This window comes from Amaranthus tricolor, chromosome 15 (genome assembly GCF_026212465.1).
Source record: "Amaranthus tricolor cultivar Red isolate AtriRed21 chromosome 15, ASM2621246v1, whole genome shotgun sequence".
NCBI classification, from domain to species: Eukaryota; Viridiplantae; Streptophyta; class Magnoliopsida; order Caryophyllales; family Amaranthaceae; genus Amaranthus; species Amaranthus tricolor.
In genome coordinates, this window is record NC_080061.1 from 7,040,374 (window position 1) to 7,062,613 (window position 22,240).

The window sequence follows — 22,240 nt, forward strand, 5'->3', positions numbered from 1 at the left end:
AATGAGATGGATGAGTCCTCAAGCCAGTAAAATTTATGTAAAATATGTCAAAAGAGTGGAGTCATTTCCAAAAAAAGAAAATGTAATAATTTCACAACTCTCTATCGTTATTACCCATCCTCACTATCCTCACTTTTTGTGTTTAGCGTACCAACTTTCATGTGAGGAATTTTATACCCTAGTGGCCCTTTACTTGAGATGCTCGCAAGTCAGTGGCTTGATCCCCTTGCTTTACTCCTAACCCGAAATGGCTCCAAGATAGAGCTTAACCCGAGTCTCGGTCAAAAACGACAACGATCTACGCTTGTCGTGATGCAACATGCAGCAAACACAAGAGTACAAAAGAGTACTTCCAAAACTTTAGTATGCACAACATATTCCAGTCTTACATTTTATCCTATAGAACGACAAAAGCCAACCTTTCTCTTAAACGGGTTCAATCTTAGAGGCGGCCACCATATCGACATGCCCAAGGTTAAACCATTTTACAAATTAGAGTTCTACAATCATACCTATTCCCCAAAACTACCCAAAAGAGGTGTAAAAAAAATTACCATGATTGTAGTATTTACATAAAAAGCATTGGAATTTTCTTTCCTGCCGATTCACTTTAAAAGGTGGTTCAATCTCCATTCATTAGGCCACAGATAACCCGATTTGAGCGTATGTATGTTTTTTAAAACAGCCAAGCTTCATACAGATGCATCTCTTGCTTACGGATTTCATGGTCTCGATCAAGTGCCACAACCGGCGTTTCCAGGTAGTGACAGTCCTAATTCTGATAAGATACTCTTGGCTTGTTGATCTATGGGCTTGATAGTCCAGTTGCGTTGAGTAGATTGAGGATCCATCTTCATTATATTCAATACTTTGCTATGGTAGTTATACAATGTTCTTCGGTGGCCAATGCTTACGTAAGTTACATTGGCTGCTTCAATCAAACCGTAAAGATGAGCCTGTGTAGAAATCACAGCATTAAGTTTGAGATTAGCATCAAGTAAAGAAATTCAAAAACCAATCTGACTAGGCTTGACAAAAGCTGACCCGACTTGAACCTAATCCAAAATAAGTAAGTTTGGGTTGAGACTTTTGACCTAATTAATTAAATGGGTCGACCCGACCTGATCTGTTTATTAATGGGTTAGGTTCAGGTCAAAATTTTAAACCTGAAACAAACATGTATAACTCATTTAATTAAACGAGTTGATTCCGAGTTAAATCAATAAGCATAACCTAAACATAATTCATTCAATTTTTTCTTATTTTTCATAGTAAATACAAAATAAACAACTAAATAATAAAAAGTTTAAAATTAAGGCCTAAAAAATATTAGCTCAGGTTCTAAAATTACGGTTCGTAAAATTTTGCAAGATCTAATCCACACGAAGAAGAAAGTAATGAATATTGCTACCTCATTGTCCTCGTCTAAAGCACTGGTAGATTCATCCAGGAGGATCAAATATGGCTTTGCAAGCAGCAATCGTGCAAAAGCAAGGCGTTGCTGCTCACCAAGGGAAAGAATACTCGACCATTCATATGTTGAATTGAGACCAAAACGAGGAAGTAAATAGCCAAGACGAACATCCTCCAAAACCTTTACTAATTCCTCGGTAGTTGGCTTCACCAAACTTGTAGACGTACTAATTTCTGAGTCATTAGAGTGCATCAAAAAGGGTGGACAACCTGTAACAGATCACATGCATTTTCCATTAAGTTTCAACTTGCAAAGTGTATGGGTAGCCAGTACCATACACTAGTCTGCAAAAGCACGTTATGATTACTTATACTATAAAGTTTCAACTTTCAACAGAAACTGGAGTATGAGGCACTGTCACATGATTCACTTATCTCCTTTCGAATCACGAATCATAAAAAGCGAATTATGGTCGGTTTTGGGCTATTTTAGGGTCATTTTGAGCAAATCGCAAATCCAAAAAGCGAATTAACTGGCAAATCATGTTACACTGGTATGTGGAAAAGGCGGAATTTCAACATTCATCCAAAAATTCCCCACCTCTCTCTCTCTCTCTCTCTCTACACTTGGACAGCATTAGTCGAGTTTCGTGTGCTTACCGTTTTGTTCAGCAACAGCTACAGTCGGAATTTCAGCCCATGTAGGATAAAGCAACTGCTGACGCAGAGTTCCCAAAACCATATAAGGCTTCTGGGGAAGGAAAAATATGCCCCTCGAACTTCTATTCTTGAAAGGTGCGTTTTCTTCATCACTTTCATGCGTTGTGGAAGAACGGAAATCGTCAGAATCTCTCACATAAAATGTAATTTTCCCTTTTCCAGAAGTCCAAAGACCAGCCATAGCTCTTAATAACGACGTCTTACCACTTCCACTAGGCCCAACTATCTGTATACATGAGCATAGAAAACAAAGGTCGTATCTTATGATCGATGAAGCACCAAAGAAAATACTGTTTACAATAAGTTCTTACCAACAGGTGATCCTTTTCATTTATTGACAATGTTAAATCCATGAGAATTGCAGACTTCTCGGGAGTCACCAAAGTCAAGTTCTCCAATTCGACCAACTTTTTATGGCTTCCAGCTTCCAATGATCCATTTGAATCCAACGTCTTATCTGTTGTACTTTTTACATTTTGGTATACAATAAGCACATTGTCTACTGAATCAGTGAGGTCGTCTGAGCTGCTTTTATCAAGAAGATCGTCAAATTCACCTACATCCAAATTAACATGAAAATATCAATCACCACACACATAAAGTAATTATCTCAACTTTTAAATCAAGTTTAAGTTTATTACTCAAAGTTTCGTTCCTTTCATTTTTAAGAATGAAATAGGAAAATATTTAATAATTAGACAACTTTATACCAATGAAGAAATTTATTTTTTCAAAAAATATGATGATAGATTGTTAAACTGTAAGAAAAACTAATGAAAGATGGTACATAAGAAAAATTAATAAAAGTTAAGAATAAATTTGTAAATTCAAATCGTTAAATCGTAGAATCATGTTATGATTCTACCTCTACAAATTTTATTTTGATTAGAATTGTAAGATTCTACCAACTTACGATTCTACCTACGATTTGAATCGCTCACTTGTTTTTGAATCACAAAATCGTAGAATCGTGATTTTAATAACAATGTGACTCCGAGTATCCATAAGTTGTCTATCATCCCCTACCCCCCGAAAGGGGGGGGGGGGATCTTTCAGTGCACAAGCTCAATAGAAAAAATCAAAAAATAATCAAGATGTGTTCAAGTACCAAATAGAGGCTTCAAACTGCAAAAATATAAAATACCTAGACGGTCAATCACAGCAGAAAAGGCACTGATGGCTTGAAATTGATAAACGATAAGAGAAACGTCTCCAAGAATGTGGTTAAAAGCCGATACAGACTGATTAATGACACCAAATTCAATCTTTCCAGAAAAGTACATGGGAGCAATAACTGCGACAGGAAGAACTTGAATAAGATACCGGTAGCCATTGGTGAAAAACTCCAGGTTTCTAGAAGTTATCAACAAGCGCTGCAAGACAAATTCAGTCGATTAGCTATTGGGAAATATATTATGACAGAAAACACTCTTGATACAAAACATGTGCAGCAATTAAAGACATCTTATGCAAGATTTCAAAGATATTGAAAAAAATTTTAAATATAAAAAAATTTAGAGTCCATGTAACAGGATACATGCAAATGGGCTAGGAGACAATTACTGAAGCTGAGAAACTGTTCTATGATTTGCCGCTTCAGTAAAGTCAACAAACACTATGTCCCGTCCTCTTCCCTCCTGCCCTTTATTGCCAAGGTCGAAGCAATATAATTATGTCAACTGAGTTGACCAAAGAAAGTAAGTACACAAGGAAATGACAAAAGAAAGAGCTTCTGATTTCAGGGCATGGAATAAAATGAGGCTGTTTCATTGCATTACCATTTCGCAAAATCTCGTTACTTAACCTATGATTTAAAATCATAAAATAATTTCCATTTAAAGTTGTTAGTCTAACATATTAGACTTTACAATATTTATGCAAAGTGTATTAGGTTCTTAAACGTCTACTATAAGCTTTAATTAGATTATATGTTCTAGAAAACTTGATTTACTATGACAAAAAAATTTTTGTTTTCATGTTGACGGTTCATATTGCAATACTCGCAAACGAGTCGTTTACCGCGAGGTGCCGCCTCTGTGACATCACAACTATCACCGCATATGCAACGACATCCGCAATTTTTTTCTATGGTTCAGGGTGCATTCACTAATCCTGAACTCCCTATTTGATGATTCTGAGATATATACATTTAAAGCATCTTTATAAAGACAAGATCTAGACTCCAGCAGGAAGAATTAAAAAAAAAAAAGTAGTATGTTCTCGAAATCGTAAAAAATAGTCTGAAGAACATATAAAGAAGTATGGAACTGAAATGCATCCAGAAAAGTTAGAAAAAACGAACAGTATAGAATCCATACAGTTAGATTTTGGAAAGCACTGCTGAATCTTTGGACAAGCATTTGCAACTCATTTTCCTCACCGCTATAAAAAGCAATTGATTCAGAATTTTCCCTGACACGAACAAGTCCATAACGGAAGTCAGCTTCCTTTTTCTCTTGCAAGAAATTTAAAGTCACCAGCCCCTGAAATCAGACCAACAGATCAGTAATTAGAAAACGTTAAAACTAAGCATCATGGTAGCACGAAAACATTTGTTGAAACATTCATATACCTTTCCGAGAAATATACTAATAGCAGTTCCACCAATTGAGTACACTAGAAGCACAATAAACAATGGAGGGTAGATGCCAAATAAGATATTACTGAATGATATCAAGTCAATTGCAGCATTGAACAGCGTCAAAGAGAAGGCAAGTGCTGTTCCTGTGAACGTACTCAGATCATCAACAATCCGTTGATCTGGGTTATCAATTTTGGACTGGGATTGAATTTTGTAAAAGTTCTGGTTTTGTAAATAACGCTTCATGTAAAAGGTTGTCATCCAAGATCTCCATCTCAAGGAAAGAGTATCTTTTGCAAAATCTCTCAATACAAACACCTGCAAAAAGAGAAGCAGATAAATTTAACCATGAACACAGTTAAACTCCAAACCCCTCCAGGGACGACGAGTACAAATTGAAATCATGTATTTCTTAGAATATCATCAACTTAAGCTTGATGCCACATAGCTGAGTTCCATTATGTAAACTCTTGATTTTCTAAAAGAATTTCCACGAAACCCGCATCCGTATCCATTTTGGATATCCTCTTTAATCTAAGGACTAGAAAATTATCTGGAGTAAACGAATCAGTTAAAATGCTATATGGGACCCTACATTTTTCCATGGACACTCCACATTAGTTACCCGACCCTCTAATTCTGGATCAGCGCTTCATAGCTACAGCCTTCTAAGCTCTTAAGAGGATTACGTAAGACAACCCACCAAGCTAATACTCCCTTTGTCTCAATGACAATGCACCACTTTCCATTTTGTTCGCACTTACTTGCACTCTTTCCTTTTTTGGGAATGGTCTCACTTCATTTCTTTTAATTTCATCCACAAACTTATTCTCTTTGTTCATCTCAATCACTCGTTAGCCACATTCACTTGTATTTTGTCTTATTCTCCAAATACAAATTAATATTCACACTCCAAAAGATGGGTGCTAATTCATAGGGACAAAAGGGAGTATAGTAGCTATATTTTTATAAACATTGATGTGCTTTTTTGAAAAATTGCATTCCAAAACACACCAATTTTTTTTTACTTCATTTGAATTTAGCACTTCAGCACAAGCTGCCTTGTGCGCCTCACTGCCTCTGCGCAACATGATGTAGATCTTGTGCCTTTTAGACTGTGCCTGGTGTAGACTTTAAAAGGTGCTTTTCTGGGGTGCTCTTTTCGTCTAGGCACGTCCCAGGCACACCTTTTGAAACTAAGATACTATATCAGATGGAAAATTGTGATACAAACAATATAAAGAACACATACATACTAATAAAAGTACCTAAAAAAATTGAGCAATGTGCTCACCGGAATACCACCAGCAAACCCACCAAGATAATATAATAGTTGCTTCGTAAATTGTTCTTGATCTTTGCCTACAAAAGAAAACATGGAAGTTACAACAATATGTTAGTCGAAGATTAACATAATTATACTTGAATATTTCATAAAGGGTTTGTTGAACATAAGCATGTAATTGATCATTTTCACATCCAATTAATTTAGAATTCTTTATGTATCACATGTATTATTGAAGTTCTTAGGAGACACCCAATACTATCGTTCTCAACCCTCAAGGGGCCTAGGTAAAATAGCATATGAGGAGCTTCTATATGCATGTTATTTTGATCATAAGAACATTTAATAAGTCGCGAGTAACATCAATCATAAACGTAAGGCTTACAAACAATAAACAAACTTTGCCCCATATTTTTTTGGCCTTTTCCTCCATGATTTGATTTTCTAAGGTGCAAGGCGCAACGAGGCGCAGAGGGTCATGGGCGTGAGGCAAAAGCACTCATAGGCGAGGTACACTAGTTTCTTCAAAAGCTTATAAAAAAATTCTTAAATACATTCGATACTAAAAATAATATGATAATCATAACAATTGCATTAAAGAGTTTAAGCATATGCTATCATTGCGTTAATCCACTAATATAGTGCAAAATGGCAAAAAGAAAAAACCCAACCCATTCTTAAGCATTATGTCTAATAGTTCTCATATTAATACCAAAGAAAAAGAGGAAAAAATAGAGCTTATAAGAACAACACATAAAAAAAACGATGCCAAATCCTTAATCTAACAATATGTTGTTGGATACATGAACTAAAACAAAATAGCATGTCAAACTATCGCTAACAAAGATTACTCAACCATAATAAATCACAAATAAGAAAATCAGTTCTACTGATCATCTACATGTAATGTCCTCCATTAATTCCTTTTCTATTGCCATATGATCCTACAAATCTCGACTCTTCACACAAGAAAAATTCTTTCGTGTAATCCATGTTATTTTAGTCTACTTCCTTTTCTAACCTCCTTAAAATTTCAACCTTCAAAAAAAACTAGAAGAATCTACAAGAAAGCTTAATTTTAAAAGGCAAGAGGCACCCTAGGATGCTTAGGTCCCATAGAAGTTTTAAGTGCTATGTAAAAATGTTAACCTTTGGGTGTGTGAGGCCCATAATCCAAGATACAAATTCAAAAAAAAACGAGTGAAAACCCGAAGAGAAATGAAGAAGAGGAGACAAAATATATTCGTGAGTGTCTACATCAAATATAGAATTCTTGAGACTAAGACCAAAAGGCACTCTAAGGCGCTTGACTTTAGCATACTAAGATGCTTGTCTTAGGCACTAAAGTGTTCTACGGGCTTGACTTTAGCTCTATAATGCAACCTAAGGTACTTGCCTAGCCTATTAAAGCACCTAACTCATAGCTTGCTCGAGCATACGTCTTAGAGCTCATAGGCAAGCTTTTTAAAACAAAAGAAAAAGGAATAGAAGAAAATCAAAGAAGAGAAAAAGGGAAGGAGAAAAAGGAAAACCTAAAGAGTAAAAAACATAAGACAACAAAAGCCGAAAAATAAAAAAGGCCAAAGGAAAAGATGGAGATTTTAGAAAGATTAAATGAAGAACCCACAAGTAAGAATATTAGAAGACAAAAAGAAAAAAAAAAGTACCGAAAGGTGTTTAGGCCTTGAGAGACAAGTCCGCTAATTCAAATTTCAAAATTGCAAGATATACCTTAATTTCACAGATTTCTCTTTTTCTTTCTTCAAAACAGATGCAATATCTATTTTCTTATCGTTCTCTCTCTTCAAAAAAACAACAAAAATCTTTTTTGTCTAGTTATTCTATGAAACAACAAAAATTCCCAAAAAAGGCTCACATCACATGAACAAATAAATCAATCTTCGTGATCGTTCACATGAACCTCCCTTCTCCATTCATTTTAATCATGTATCATCTCAACCTATTAATAAAGATTCTTCATATCCTTTTTCACTTCTGTCATTCATAAGCAGTGGCGGATTTATTCATGGCCCCCCCGGGGGAAATTTAAAAATTTTTTTAAATAAAAAAAATCAGATTTCATGGGGGAAACACGCCTCATTCATTGTTTTAGAAAATCAGAAATCTCAATGGTTATTCTCTCTTTTCTCTTCGAAAATTAAAAACCCTAAAAAAACCAAAAGCTAAAACTACCGCTGCACAACATTGCTGCCACCTGACCAGCCACCACAACTGTCGTCTACCGCTGCCTGCCAGCCCCTGCCGCCAGCAGTGAGCCGCCTATCGATGGCTGTGTCGATGTCGCTGCCAGTCACACTCGCAAAGCATAAAATGTGAGCCAATACTCATCTAATTAATTTCCTGGGTATAAAATTAAGTTTCAAAAAAACAGTCGAACTTTCATGAACAAAAAAAAATCAAACTTTCTAAGAATTAATACTGATAATAACTTGAAGTAGTTTAGAAAGTCCTCTGCAAACTCCAAAATCTAATTAAAGTTATGAATAATTGGGTTGATGGTTAATGTTGGTAGGTTCACTGAGATCAGCTTCTGTTTGGTTCGGTTTCTTTGATTTATGGGCTCTTCGTTTTACTGTTTTCTCCTAAACTGACAGTTCGCTCTTTTCTTTACAACTTTCCATTTTATTATCAAATTTGTTGAAAGGCATAACCTTTTTATTTGATGTGGGTTGTGTTTTTATTGTGCTTCCACATGTCATTTTGTATGAATACAAAAAAATAGTTGTTAATTTAACAATCGAGACTTTGTTGAAATATGGCCGGAAAATTTTTTTAAAATATTGTCTAATTGTTGGTGCCCCCGGGACTCTGATTGTGATACCCCAAATTTAGCTTGAAAAGGGATTGATAGACTACTCATATCAACAAGGTGCATCTTCTTTTCATGGGAGCCCATTTGTAAGAACTCCATAGTTAAGCGTGCTTGGTGGGGGGAGCAATCTTAGGATGGGTGACCTCCTGGGAAGTTTTCCTAGGTGCGTACGAGTGAGGCTAAAGTGCGCTGGAAAGACTTGTGTTGGTCTGTGGGGCCAGTCTACAATCTCCAAGAGTAGTCACCGGTGGTCCGAGGGACCAGGGTGTTACACTGATCTCTGGATCTGCCACAGTTCATGAGTCATCTTTGTCCTCTATTTAAACCCCAAAACATCTAATATCATATCCTCCTTATCGGTTCGCCAACACTCAGTCGTTAAACATGTTCAAATCATCTTTAACGATTCTCTTTAATCTTATCGTAATATATATGATGCCTAACTCTTTTCTTATGTTTTCGTTTCGAATTCTATCTTTCAAAGTATGTCCATATATCTATCTAAGCATCCACATTTCAGCTACCATATCTTCCTAGTTCCTACAATGATTATTTTTGAAAGTCAAACATTTTTATCCATATAGTAGTCATGGTCTAATAATTGTTCAAAAAAAGTTCCACTAAAGTTTTAAGAGCACAAAACACCTTGGTGAATATCCCTACTACTTTGTATAATAAACCTAAGGTATTTGAAGTATTAACTAAGATTTATTAATCTTCCAACTAAATAGTGCCTCTACTTATATCATTTGTGCTAAAATGACACTTAATGTATTCCGTCTTAATCCTAGTTCATTTAAATCCTCATAAATCTAACTTCCGTCTTCATTGTTCTATCTTAGTATTTACTCCCTCACAGGTCTCATCAACTAAGACAATATCTTTCACAAGCAACATGCATCACGAATTCACGATATATCTCTTAGTAAATAATTATTGAAATGGACATTTGTTATATGACAAATTATTTAAAACCCGTTTTATAAAAAAAGCGCACAATAATGAATGCCTTCCATTTCCATATCTCACTAAATGTAGATTAAGAGAAGCGATTATCCTAAAACCTACCTTAGAGGTCCGCCTAGGAGCTTTCTTGAGAATAACTCTCCAGGCCCTTGTACATCAGACTTTTGGCCAACCCTAAAAGGCGACCCTAACATCAAATAATGAATCAGACGATCAGTGCGAGGTTCATAATAGACAAAGTGCGGTTGCAGTAATTGAGAGAAAATAAAAAAAAATCATGCAAACTGAAATGCTAGCACTCTCGCCCCTAAGTAACAAATTATGCGTCACCTGCGTTAGCCACTAGACATGAATGTTCAGGGGAATGCCTAAGCAACATGTGTCTGGTGGGTCGCCAAAACGACCAACTACAATGGCGGGCCTTGCCGAGCTGGAAAACCCAAAACGGGTTGTGTCAGTGTGCTATTTACGTGTCAAAACATGAGTCATGGGACGTGCAGCTCGACTTTGGAAATCTTGAACATGGCACAAACGAGGCCCGAGGAGTTGTGCATTTTGTCGGGCCGCACACGTGCCAACCTGACTTGGGCTTATGTCTATTAGCCACATTAACCTCCTCCAACAACTGTGGCACTCAGGCATAAAGTCCAATCCCAAAATTCATGACACCAAAAGTGCATCTTCACTAACTTCACTATAGATGAACACAATAATGCATATATACAACAAATTTACTCAAAAACAACAGCAAGCACATATATTAGCTGTAATTATACAATAATAATAGCTAATTCACATCTATTAGTCACCTCAAATAAATATTGTAATTTCAACATAAATATTTTGATATAACCCAACAATATTCCACAATCACCACAAATAAAACATACTTAAAATTCCTAAAAATAAGAAGACATTAAAAAAAGAAATTGTACTCACTAGCAAGGGCATTGTAAAAATCACGGCCAAGAAAATTGAAAGCCACACTAATACCAGTAGTTCCCAAAGTCAAAGCAAAAACAGCAGCCAATCGTAATCTTGCTTGAACTTTATCCTCAGAAAACCAATATGGTTTTGCTACTTTCCAGAACCTTCTATACAACGTACCAATCTCAGGCAACTTCCTCTGCTCATCAAGCAACAAAATTTCATAAAAAATCATCAATTCTAAACTTACCCACAAAAGAAAAATGAAAACCCACAAAAAGTAAACACTTACAGTATCACTATTAACAGTTGAAGAAGAAGAATTGATGGTAAAATTTCTTTTCTGGGTTTTAAATCTGGGGTTTAAAATGGAAAAAGAATGAGATGATTTTGAATGTTGTTGGGTGGATGAAGAAGATTTTCTCCTAAGAAGAGGCATTGAATGTAATTGATAGAAGTTGGGAAATGAAGGAGTATGAAGAAGATGAAGCATAATTATGGGAGTTTGATTAGTAAATTTGGTTGTTATTGAAGGTAAGAGCGGCAAAGAGGACAGCAGGGGATCGGTGGAAGGTACGAATTCCGAGCTTGGGGAGTTGATGATGAGTTGAGTTTGCTACGTGTATTGAATTGCATATACAAGTATGTGGCTATTGTACAATCTTTGTCCTTCCAAGTTCAAATTTTCTATATTTGTGGCCAAGTTTAAATTTTTGATTATAGGATTATTGATACTATTTATTATCTAAGTTTACTTGATATATTATGGTTAATGTTTAAGAAAAAATATAGTCAAGTGGGATATGTTTGATATAATCGTATATTTTCATAATCTTAACTTTTTATAATTTTAAGATGTATATAGTTCAGTTTATAAATAATTAAAATAACACGTTAAATTGTGTAAAAAGTCAAATATGTCAAGTGTAATAGAACGAAAAAAGTACCATTTATTTTTTTATTTTGTTCATTTTAAATTATTTAAATAAAATAGTTTTTACATCGAAAATGAGGTAAAATGACTAGGGAACTAAGGATAGGAGTGTTTGTAAGAATTGGTATGATGAGGGGGTAGAGTTGGAAATTTCTTTCCCAAAATGATACACTTGATAAACTCACATTATTATAAATACCATTTAAAAATATAATAAATTCTCACTAAATGTTTCATTCTCACTAAATGTTTCATGTAACCTTTGTTATGTATAGTAGAAAGGAGGCAAATAGAGATTAGGTATAATAGCTGAAAATTGATGAGATAATGAGCACTTATACTAATTAATGGTTGATGTAGGCTTCTAGTCTAGCATTAGTTTATAGACATAGAAACGAAAGCATAAGTCATTGCTGAAAATTCTAAAATTGTTGAGATTCTTTACAATTCTATATTGTTGAGTTTGTCATCGATTCTACTTTTTAGAATCGCCAAGAATCTTATATAAAATTGAAAAATAAATTTTTTATAATGAATCCAACTAAAAAATGATGATGTGAAACTTAACAAATTGATAATTTAGGAAAAACATATCAAGATGGATGAGTACAATCTACAAGCAAATTCAACTCTTTCGTTTTTTTCTTGATTAGGTCATTTTCAGATGACATGTCAAAATTTTTGATTTATGAGTATGACTCACTGTTTTTTTGTTGGATTTTAGTTCAATTTCATATGGGATCATAAACTAATCACTCTTGGCACATGTGATCCCATAGTGAAAGATAAGAGCAAAATAATTAACTTATAGCAAATAATTAACATATAACTCTATAAATAACTTTGTCTATACAAATTGATTTCAAGATATAACCCCATACATTTTGTCATCCAATGGTAACATTCTCCTCCATTGTAGATATGCATATACATGCCCCATAAAAAGGTATCAAATCTAAACCCTTATATTTTGATCACAAGTATCATCAAAAACAAGTGCAACAATATCTTATTCCAACAACCACTATGATAAAAATTGAATATAATTTCTATACACATGTTAATAGTTCTACAATGCACTTTTTACATGTACAAAAATGTATTATACAACTCTACAATGTACATTTGAGTGTTAAAAACGCGCTCTTTATAAGTTCGAGCAAAATCTCTTCAAAGACAAAAGGAAGACTTGGCCACAAAAAAGGATCACTTTTTTCGGATGATAAGAAGACCGATGAAAGCGATCACACGGCTAACAAAACCGTAAGCAATAAGAATCAAGATGCTAAATCTCCAATCATGGAGATTATACCCCAACTTAGCAAGAACGCCGCAACGATTTATGAGCCATACTCCATAATACCTATTACAATGCAAAAACACTCACATAAGGACCAATTCATTTCAAATAAGGTTAGAACAAGAATATCAAAAACAATATTTTAGGCACATAAGTTACTAGAAGATATTTCAACTTGATTGGTTAAACTTAGATTTGTTCTATTTCTCGGGTGTTTACTAATCATTTTTCCGTAATTTTTTTAAAACTTGCATATTGTTTTGACACCGAATATGAGTTGATGAAACAAAGAGGTTGTTCACATTCACAATGCTAATGAATCGAAGAAAACAATGTCTTCATATAGAAAAATAAAACAAATTCATAAAAATTGGTATCAGAGACGTAGAGAATCAGGTCTTGTCTTAGTTGTAAAGCAAGCACGTGTACTCTTTACGCAAAGAGAATCCTAAATTTCTTTCAAAACATGGCATGATGTTCTTACCTCTTTGCATTTGCAATCACAAAGGCTTCCAAGGTCCACTTAGGATAGCTTAGGTTAGCTATGCCTCTTAGTCCATGGTTCTTTATTGACTGACTCGAAATCAGGGTGAAACAAACAGGAACAAGCACTGAAAACTGCAAAGAGAAAAAATTTAAATATGATTAGTAAACATAACTAGTAATATGGAGAAGCTATTGAAACGACCATGTACTTACGAGTTGTGCAGGAGCGGGATTTAGTAAGATAGCAAAGGCATAACCAATTCCCGTCACACAATAAACAAGACAAACCAAAACGATATAATTGTCTAAGAAGGTCGATCTTGGATTCGTTAAGAAGTAAAACATCGAAAGGTACATTGCAGGCTTGATAAGTGTATTGAAGTGATCCACGGTATCTTTAGCGAGGAAATGAGCCAAGCTGCTAATGCCAGAAGCACTCTCCCTCAAGTATTGTAACTTGTCTAAAGAAAAGGTTCTTAGTGCAGCTATTTGACATAAGAGAGCTGAAAAAATAAAGAAGAAATTGTTAAGATCATAGTGATAAGAGTAGAGTCAATGCTTTCCATCACGGGATCTACTAGATACCCACATGTAATCCGCATCGAAGAATTAGAGAGAGATTGACTAACATATAAGTAGAGGTGTTCAAAACAGACCCAATGACCCGAAATTTACCGACCCTGTAACCGAACTCAATTTGACCTGATTTCAAATACGATTTACAATTATGTTACAAGCAATATGAACACAAAATCCGGTTTTAAATGACCCAAAATACCTAACCGAAATCATCCCGATGGCCCGAATGAACACCTCTACATATAAGCTTGATGGGTTACTAATTCTGCTATCCTCATCGGATTTATATGCAGCCAACTCTCCTCTTATGTGGATCATCATGATGTATGATTCACAGAATATTTACTCAAGAACTTATATTAACGTACACATAGCAATGATAGTATATGTATAACCAGCTGCTCCAAAATCAGTGTCACTGATTTTAGTAATAGCCCCTAGGCAAGCTCCAGCCAGTAATAGTATAAGATAATCTGTTGCCTGTATCTTGGCTTCTCTCAGTCGCTGCTTGGTTATTCTGAAAACAAATTCCAGCTAGTCAGAGATTCATATGTCGGTGACAGCTAAGGGTGTTTAACGGGCCGGATAAGACCGGGCAGGCTTAGTGAATATGGGCCACCTTCGATAAGGGCCCTTTAAACTTTATATGGGTTTTGAATGGGCCGGGTTTGAAAGTTCGGCCCGGCCCAATCCGGTCCATTTTTATTACTAGAAATTATTTTAATCCTCATTTATTAATTTATAACAATTAAATTATCATTTATAATAATTAAATTGAAAAAATATTAATAATCCACATTGACATTATCATTTATAATTTTTAAATTATCCATTAATCATTGCAATTTACAAAAGTCCGTTTCCGACCCTTATTAAGCCCTTTTATAGCCCGCTTCATTTTAATTATAGCTTAGTCCATTTTGGCCCGGTCCGACCCGTTTTAGCTTGGTCCTTACGAAACCCTTCTAAAAATGGATACGGATGAGGGGTCAAAATGAGGGTCCAGCCCATTGAATATCCCTAGTGACGGCATTCAATTTATGTATTCAACGGACTTGGTTGTTCTAGATTTGTCATTGTATGTAGGCCGGAGCTCTTAGCATCAAAAGAACAGGATTACCTGCCAAGGAAGTACTTGTATTGGCGAATCACGCCTGGGGTTCTCCGATTCGCCAAATCCTTTTGCTTGAAGATATAATGGTGTAGATGATCACGCCGTCTCTCAACATTGCTCCGTAAGTCCTGCCATAATTCTTCAGTAAACGATTGGAGCTCACCACCCGAACCACTAGATTCGCCTCTTTGAGGACCTCCTAGTTCAGCAGCTCTGGATCGCATATCTTCCGGTACTGAATACCCATTGTGTAGCATCCATTTAAGAGGAAGATCTTTGTAGTTTAGATTAGAGCTTTGGCTTGGCTCCAACAAGCCCTCGAGAATATCGATATAGTAATCAGGAGGGTTCACGCGTTCTGGGACATTGATTCCTAGACCTCCAAAGTAATCCTCTACCTGTCGTATTGATCCATGATACACCATGTGACCGCCTTTTGCAAGAAGTATCAAGTCATCAAACATCTTGAATAGTGCATAGCTGATAAACAAATTAATAGTAATGAGCAATGTATTATCAAGAAATCGCACAACCGTAGCGATTACTAGAATCAGATAAAGGGCAATTTCAATTTTCATCAACTTAATATCAAGTACAACTCAAGGTCCAGGGAGGAGGAGGGTAGCAGACATTTCATACCCGTGTCTAGGGGTGTTCAATGGGCTAGGCTCCCATTTTAAGCCCTTATCTAGCCCATTTTTAGAAGGGCTTTGTAAGGGTTGGACCGAAAACGAGCTATACTATAATTAAAATGAAACGGGCTATAAATGGGCTCAATAAGGGCCGAAAACAGGTCTTTGTAAATAGCATAATTAATATATAATTGAAATATTATAAATGATAATGTCAATGGAATTATTAATATGTTTTCAATTTAATTATTATAAATGATAGTTTAATTATTATAAATTTATAAGTGGGGATTAAATATTTTCTAGTAGTAAAAATGGGTCGGGTTGGGCCAGACCGGGCTTTCAAAGCCCGGCCCATTTTAAACCCATTTTAACTATAAATGGCCCTTATCCGGCCCGACCCATAGTTACTTAGGCCCGAACCGGCCCTTATCTCGCCCATTGAACACCCCAACCAATGCCCCCTCCAAGGAGATTTCGATTTTCGAAGTATTCTAACTAAAAATACACCTTGAACAACATGTTAACACACTAAAACGGTGTATTTTAGACACACTAGAAACTCAAATTCTGTTCAAGAAAGACTTCAAAGTTCAACCATCAGAAAGCTCACCTAGGCTGATGAACTACCATGCAAATATTCACTCCTGCTAAGGCTTCATGCTTAAGTGCTTTTAGAAGTAATCGAGAAGACGAACTATCCAAACCGGAGGTGGGTTCATCCAAAAACAAAAGTGAAGGTTCAATGACCATCTCTAGGCCAACATTAACTCGCTTTCTCTGACCCCCGGAGATTCCTCGTTGCTCCACAGTACCAACCAAGGAATCCCGAACCTCTTGTAGCCCCAAGTACATTAACACTCTTTCAACAATCAGAACTTTGTCTGCTCTCGATAATTTAGTAGACAGTCTGCACCATGCACTAAACCAAAGATTCTCCTCTACCGTCAAATTCCCATGTACTATATCATCTTGTGGCACAAAACCTACAATCTTCTTGTACGAATGTATAGACTCCGGCTTCCCATTTATAAGAACTAATCCGCTCTTTGTGCAACCTGTTTCTTTTCCTGCTAATGCAGACATTAATGTCGTTTTCCCTGCACCTGATGGACCCATGACAGCAGTGATACGCCCTGGCATAATTTTCCCGGTTAGACATTTTAAGAGATATCTTTTCTTGCCTTTCAGTATCAAGTTAAGATCTTTAAAAACAACTTCTATTAAAGGCCTTTTCTTGATTTCTTCCCTAGTAGCCATTGAGACCACTCCCGAAAAGGTCAAATTCTCGAACTGTTTCTCTTGAGATCTTTCTTTCCCGATTTGTGCATATGCATACTTGAAAATCTTACTATCCGAACTAATTTCTTTTTCCTTCAAAACTTTTTTCTTCGAGTTTTTATCTTCGATCTCTAAACTTGAACTACCATGAGTATGTGATGTTTTGGAGCCTATGGATGACGATTGTGGATCACTTGAATTGCCTGCATTATTGATTGTTAATGAAGAAAAATCTTCTTGGATGTCAGAATCGTGTAAAATTTTGAAATTATTAGTTTCGTGATTATTATCTGAAAATCTTCTAGAGAGATTTGCACGTAAGTTAGTAACGTGCTTCTTGGCAGCGTCTTTTGCAAGTTTCCATCGTGCTAATGCACGTTCCTGCTGCTGCACACTTCTAACAGCTCGTTCTCGGTATCTAGCACGCCTTCTCTCTCGAAGGGAAAGGATTTGATCGGAGAAGTTGTAAATGATGATAAGAAGAACAACTAAGGCAATCTGCATCAGCATTTTGAATATTTGATGATCAGATTTTATCATAGTTCCATGACATCTACGGCCCGTTTGGTTAGTGGTACTAAATAATGGTGATGGGAATGATTTATAGTGTAAAATTTCATCAAAAGTTTCATGTCATTCCCATGGTAATGAAACTTTGATCATAAAAAAGTTTGTTTATAAATTTTTATTACCACTTAATACAACCTCTCCTAATGGTAACGCATTAGAATGAAATTTATGAAGAAAATGAGATGATTGAAGTTGGACAAGCATGACCATCAAGGTAGTAAGAGATTTTTCAACCAAATTACACTAATTTTCATTCCTATTACTACCGTATAATACCACCTACCAAACGGACCGCTAGAGTTCAACATAGTGCATACTGCATAGACACTAAAAATGAGGGAGAAGAGAAACAAAGAGAAACATCGGCCTGTTTGGTTGTCGGTGCTTGTTGTACTTCAATCATCTCATTTTTCTTCACAAAATCCATTTAAATGCGATTTTTTTTACACCTTTACAACAGGGGAGATATCAATTTGTATCTTTAAAAATCTTTACAACACGGCCAATGCAATGGGACTTTGTTTTGCGTTATGCATTTTTAAGTAAAATTTATTAGAGTATGATAGAATTACTAGTTACTAGTTTAATTCTTAAACATAAAAGGTTAAATGAAGAGAAATGCCTAGAACATTCAAGTGGTATCATCATGAAGGCCATGTAAAATAAAATAAAACCTAAAAATGGTATGTATGATGTATAAACCAGATAGCAAACTTTCCACAATTGGAACTTGAAAGTGAAGAAAACTCACAATGAGCATGATTCCATATGTATGAATGTTTTGTTCCTCCGCATTTTCCTTGCATGTTATTAATTTGGAGCAACCTGCAAATATCGGAGTTATATTTCTGTTAAAGTGTCAATTATTACTCACATGTGAGTTATCCTACATCGGAGAAAAGAACAGAAAATGTCACTTTATAAACTTGAGAAGTAACTCCGACGGTCCTACTACTACCAATTGGTTTTAGAAATCACTACAAATGCTAATGCCAATTGAGACATTTAATTATCAATATCACGACAATTATCAAATGTCACCAAAATATTTAGTGACACTTGTAAGAAGTGTTAAAATTAAGAGTGAAATGTTAGGATAATACTCTAAGAATGGTGACATTTTGATGAAGTGTCAAAAATATTGTGTCACAATTGAACCTTTTATTGTAGTGAATGAACCTCTTTTGGGTTTGTATATGGGTTACCTCTTCTCCTTCTTGTTTCGGTTGCCAGACCCATTTTCTAAATTCTAACAATTTCCCTAAAGCGTGAAGCTATAATTAAGAAACTTACGAGTTTGTACTGTAGAACCTTGCATGCAGTAATGCCTGAAAATTCGTAGGAGAAATCAACATAACGAAACATGTAAGGCAGCAAAGGGGTCAGATGTACACAACGCCACCCTTGTGATAACAAGGAGACTGTTCCGATTGACCCTTGAATGCAAACATTCATCGGTCTTTGCTAGACAAAAGACCCCTTTTGAGAATTAGTTGAAGAAGAGTACCTGCTATTGCAAGGTCTTTTTTCTGTGGTTGTTGGACAGTATGATCCAGCAGGGCAGAAAACCTGTGAACTTCTACCAACATCAGCCCATATGTTCGCTCCACCACATGTATGATTCCGTCCAGGGGGAAGTTGATAATTGTATCTGCGAGACCCGAACACTAACTCTTAACGAAATGTGGCAAACAAGAACAAAGAAAAAGCTCAAGCGGAAAAAAAAACAAGCTATGAACTTCTCTTACGGTTCACATAATCCTGTTGTTGTATTATATGTCGCCTGTGCACAGTACGAGCCCAGAGGACAAGCTTCAAGTAAGGTTGAACAACACATATTAATTAGATGAACAAACCAGTAATACATGATTCACTAGTTATCTTTGTACTATGTTACTTAGACTCTTCATTTTGCTTCACGTACCCGTGTCCGATTCTTAATGCTAGGACACTGGTATGGCACTTAGACACTTCATTTTAAGTGTAAAATTGAATATTTAGACGTATCCAACACTTGGACACGTACCAGTATCCGACATCAGTACCCGAGTCCAAGTAACACAGTCTTTGTGAATCATGAATCGGAAAAGGCGAATTGCAAACTCAATTGACGAGAAAAATGAAGATAACGAAGTCAATGAAGTTGAGACGCTTACGAATCATGCAGGTAAGACCTTGAGGACAAAAGAAACCAGCACAGCAAGGTTTACAGTCAGATGTTCTTGGAGGTATGGCCTTAGTACTATTCTGAAAGCTAAATCCTTTCATGGAACCAATGCTGCACGCCCATCCAGGCTCACATCCAGAAACCCATGAAGTTAAATTACAGTTTCTGTTAGTTTCAGTTTGAAGGCCACCATTTCCTCCAAAGAAGCTGCTTAAGTATACTCTTATCTCGGCTTCTGTACACAATCGCGATCCAACATCTGTAAAACCAATATAAACTTTCATCATCCCAATTCACAAATCATATACTGCTAGAAGATCAGTACTCTTAGGACTATATTTCTGTCTGTGACATGCTCCATTCATTTTGTCCCACATAAATTTATGTCTGATCCTTGAAAATGCATATCAATCCATCTAGTGATACTTCAATGAAAGTAAGTTTACATTTTACAAAAACCATTCGTTGGTTTCGGATTATAAGGGACTTAGTAAAATGAGTCGTTAAATCGTGTCCACTTCTGCTTTATGTGAAGTTAACGATGATGTTTGATATCATTATCAAGGGTCAATGGAAACAATCTTATGTCATATATCACTAACAAGGGTAAGGTTGCGTATATTCTACCACCCCAACACCGCCATGTACTCAAACTTTGTCAAGGACAAACTCAAAAAAAGCTTAAGAATAGTGGGGCCTATGGTATGTTACTTCCTTCGTTTCATAATACTTACAACATTTGATTTTTCATGCTAATACACTAATTTGCTTCTTAATATCTCTAAATTATAAAGATTGAAAAATTTTAAAATTTGATATTAATAATCTTTGCATTGAGACGAATAAAAAAGATGTCAGTTAATTATGTTTAAACTTATAGATTACAAACTAATTACAAATTAAGGGTGGTGAATGAATAATATCATTTTTCTAATGTCGCAAGTAATTTGAAATGCAGGATGTATACTCTAACACACCCTCTCACACAAGAACCCTTGAGCTAGAAGTGTGGATACACATAAACCCTCCTCATACTTGCCGCAGAATATATCACTTTGAATGAGGAGCAGTTGAGATTCAAACTCGTGACCTCTTGTCACGCGGTCTTCTAATACTATGTCAAGAAACCAATGATAATATTATGTCAAAAAACCAATGATTATAAATTTGGTGATAATGTTTGTTACCAAGAGTCAATGTAAACAATCTCATATCATCACTAACAACGATATGGTTCAAACCCTCCAAACACCACCAAATAATCAAACTTACCTTTAGTTTTTTTCGTGCATGAAGTAAGGAAATCCCAATTAGAATAATTAAAAGATCTATTCCAGTCAGTCTTCCTGAAACATAAGGTAAAATCTCAAATCATTACACAAATCCAAACAGGGCAATGATCCAAACAAGCAACTTGATTGATTTGCCAAAAATAGAAAAAGAAGGGTAAGAAAAGATGGTATTACTGATCAACAATGCAAAAGCTAGCACGAGATTGCATCTGAGAAGCAAGTCTATCCGTTACATTATCAACAACATTCTTTAAAACCCTAGTTTGAACATCTAATTGATTTGCCAAAACACCATTTTTACTGCTTCTTGAAGCCTGTTCTTGAGCATGGCTACCTGTTATTGCCGCCATTAATGAGCAGCATATGAACACTAACAGCATAACCTGCATAAAATAAGAACACCCTTTTGCTGTTGCAACAATCATGAACAGATTCAGAGGAATATAAGATCAATAAATGCACAAAAGTGAATCAAAATGGAAATCATAAGCACTTATTATAGTTAAAACTTGTAAAGCGTTGATTTTGAGTTTTGACCATGACTAAGCTAGTACATGGCAGTCTCCAAACTCTAATATAAAAATAGTCAACTTGGCATTCAATGCTATTAATCAGCCCGTTTTATATGAGATATAAACCTCAAAATAATACTCCAACTCATAGGCTAAAAATTTCTTTTATTCGACTATTTAACCTAAGTATGTGATATGTTTCATTTTGAGAACATCTTATTTATTGACTGCCTCCTCCATTCCAATTTAGAGTATATTTAAAGGTGTCTAAAATATATTCGACGATTTAATATTTATCTGACCTTGTAATCGAATTTAATATGAGTCGACTTAAAAATAAACTTAAAATGTCATAAAAATCAATTTGGATACAAGACCCAATTTTAAATTGACCTGAAATCGACTTGAATGAACTGTATACTATTATTTCCTCTGTTCTTAAATACTTGCTACAGCATTATTTATCATTCAAGTTTATTTTGTATCATTCATCATTAATCATTATTGTTTCTCTCTATCCCTCTTATTTTGCAAAATTTACAAAATGGATGGAATATAATGTAAAGAATTAAGTTGGTGAATGAAACATACAAACAAGTAGATGATAAAAATGAGTGATTAAGAATAAGATATATAATAAATATAAGT

General features: G+C 35.4%; 2 protein-coding genes across 2 annotated transcripts; both read right to left on the reverse strand.

The window, feature by feature from the left end:
* Window positions 1-327: 327 nt before the first annotated feature.
* LOC130801369 (ABC transporter D family member 2, chloroplastic) lies at window positions 328-11,448 on the reverse strand. The gene is made up of 10 exons (XM_057665210.1): window positions 11,018-11,448; window positions 10,738-10,924; window positions 6,009-6,076; window positions 4,706-5,032; window positions 4,452-4,616; window positions 3,278-3,506; window positions 2,445-2,689; window positions 2,074-2,359; window positions 1,412-1,683; window positions 328-956 (listed from the first exon to the last, which is right to left on the reverse strand). The coding sequence occupies exons 1-10, from the start codon at window positions 11,216-11,218 to the stop codon at window positions 735-737; spliced, it is 2,202 nt and encodes a 733-aa protein (XP_057521193.1). The 5' UTR covers window positions 11,219-11,448; the 3' UTR covers window positions 328-734.
* Window positions 11,449-12,464: 1,016 nt separating this feature from the next.
* On the reverse strand, window positions 12,465-21,667 carry LOC130801381 (ABC transporter G family member 24-like). Its single transcript, XM_057665223.1, has 13 exons — window positions 21,255-21,667; window positions 21,061-21,134; window positions 19,778-20,047; window positions 19,370-19,433; window positions 19,129-19,272; window positions 18,915-18,949; window positions 18,373-18,446; window positions 16,384-17,549; window positions 15,145-15,618; window positions 14,393-14,541; window positions 13,659-13,948; window positions 13,444-13,577; window positions 12,465-13,022 (listed from the first exon to the last, which is right to left on the reverse strand). The coding sequence occupies exons 1-13, from the start codon at window positions 21,503-21,505 to the stop codon at window positions 12,866-12,868; spliced, it is 3,282 nt and encodes a 1,093-aa protein (XP_057521206.1). The 5' UTR covers window positions 21,506-21,667; the 3' UTR covers window positions 12,465-12,865.
* Between the last annotated feature and the right edge of the window lie 573 nt (window positions 21,668-22,240).

Excerpts from the sequence above, each read along its gene's own strand:
- LOC130801369 (XM_057665210.1), bottom strand. The coding sequence starts at position 11,218 with ATGCTTCATCTTCTTCATACTCCTTCATTTCCCAACTTCTATCAATTA. Across the intron at positions 10,925-11,017 it reads CAACTGTTAATAGTGATACT|AGGAAGTTGCCTGAGATTGG; the intron begins GTAAGTGTTTAC and ends CTTGATGAGCAG. Across the intron at positions 3,507-4,451 it reads GTGCTTTCCAAAATCTAACT|CGCTTGTTGATAACTTCTAG; the intron begins GTATGGATTCTA and ends TTTGTCTTGCAG.
- LOC130801381 (XM_057665223.1), bottom strand. The coding sequence starts at position 21,505 with ATGATTGTTGCAACAGCAAAAGGGTGTTCTTATTTTATGCAGGTTATG. Across the intron at positions 20,048-21,060 it reads ATGCACGAAAAAAACTAAAG|ATGTTGGATCGCGATTGTGT; the intron begins GTAAGTTTGATT and ends TTGGTTTTACAG. Across the intron at positions 13,023-13,443 it reads GTGATTGCAAATGCAAAGAG|GTATTATGGAGTATGGCTCA; the intron begins GTAAGAACATCA and ends GCATTGTAATAG.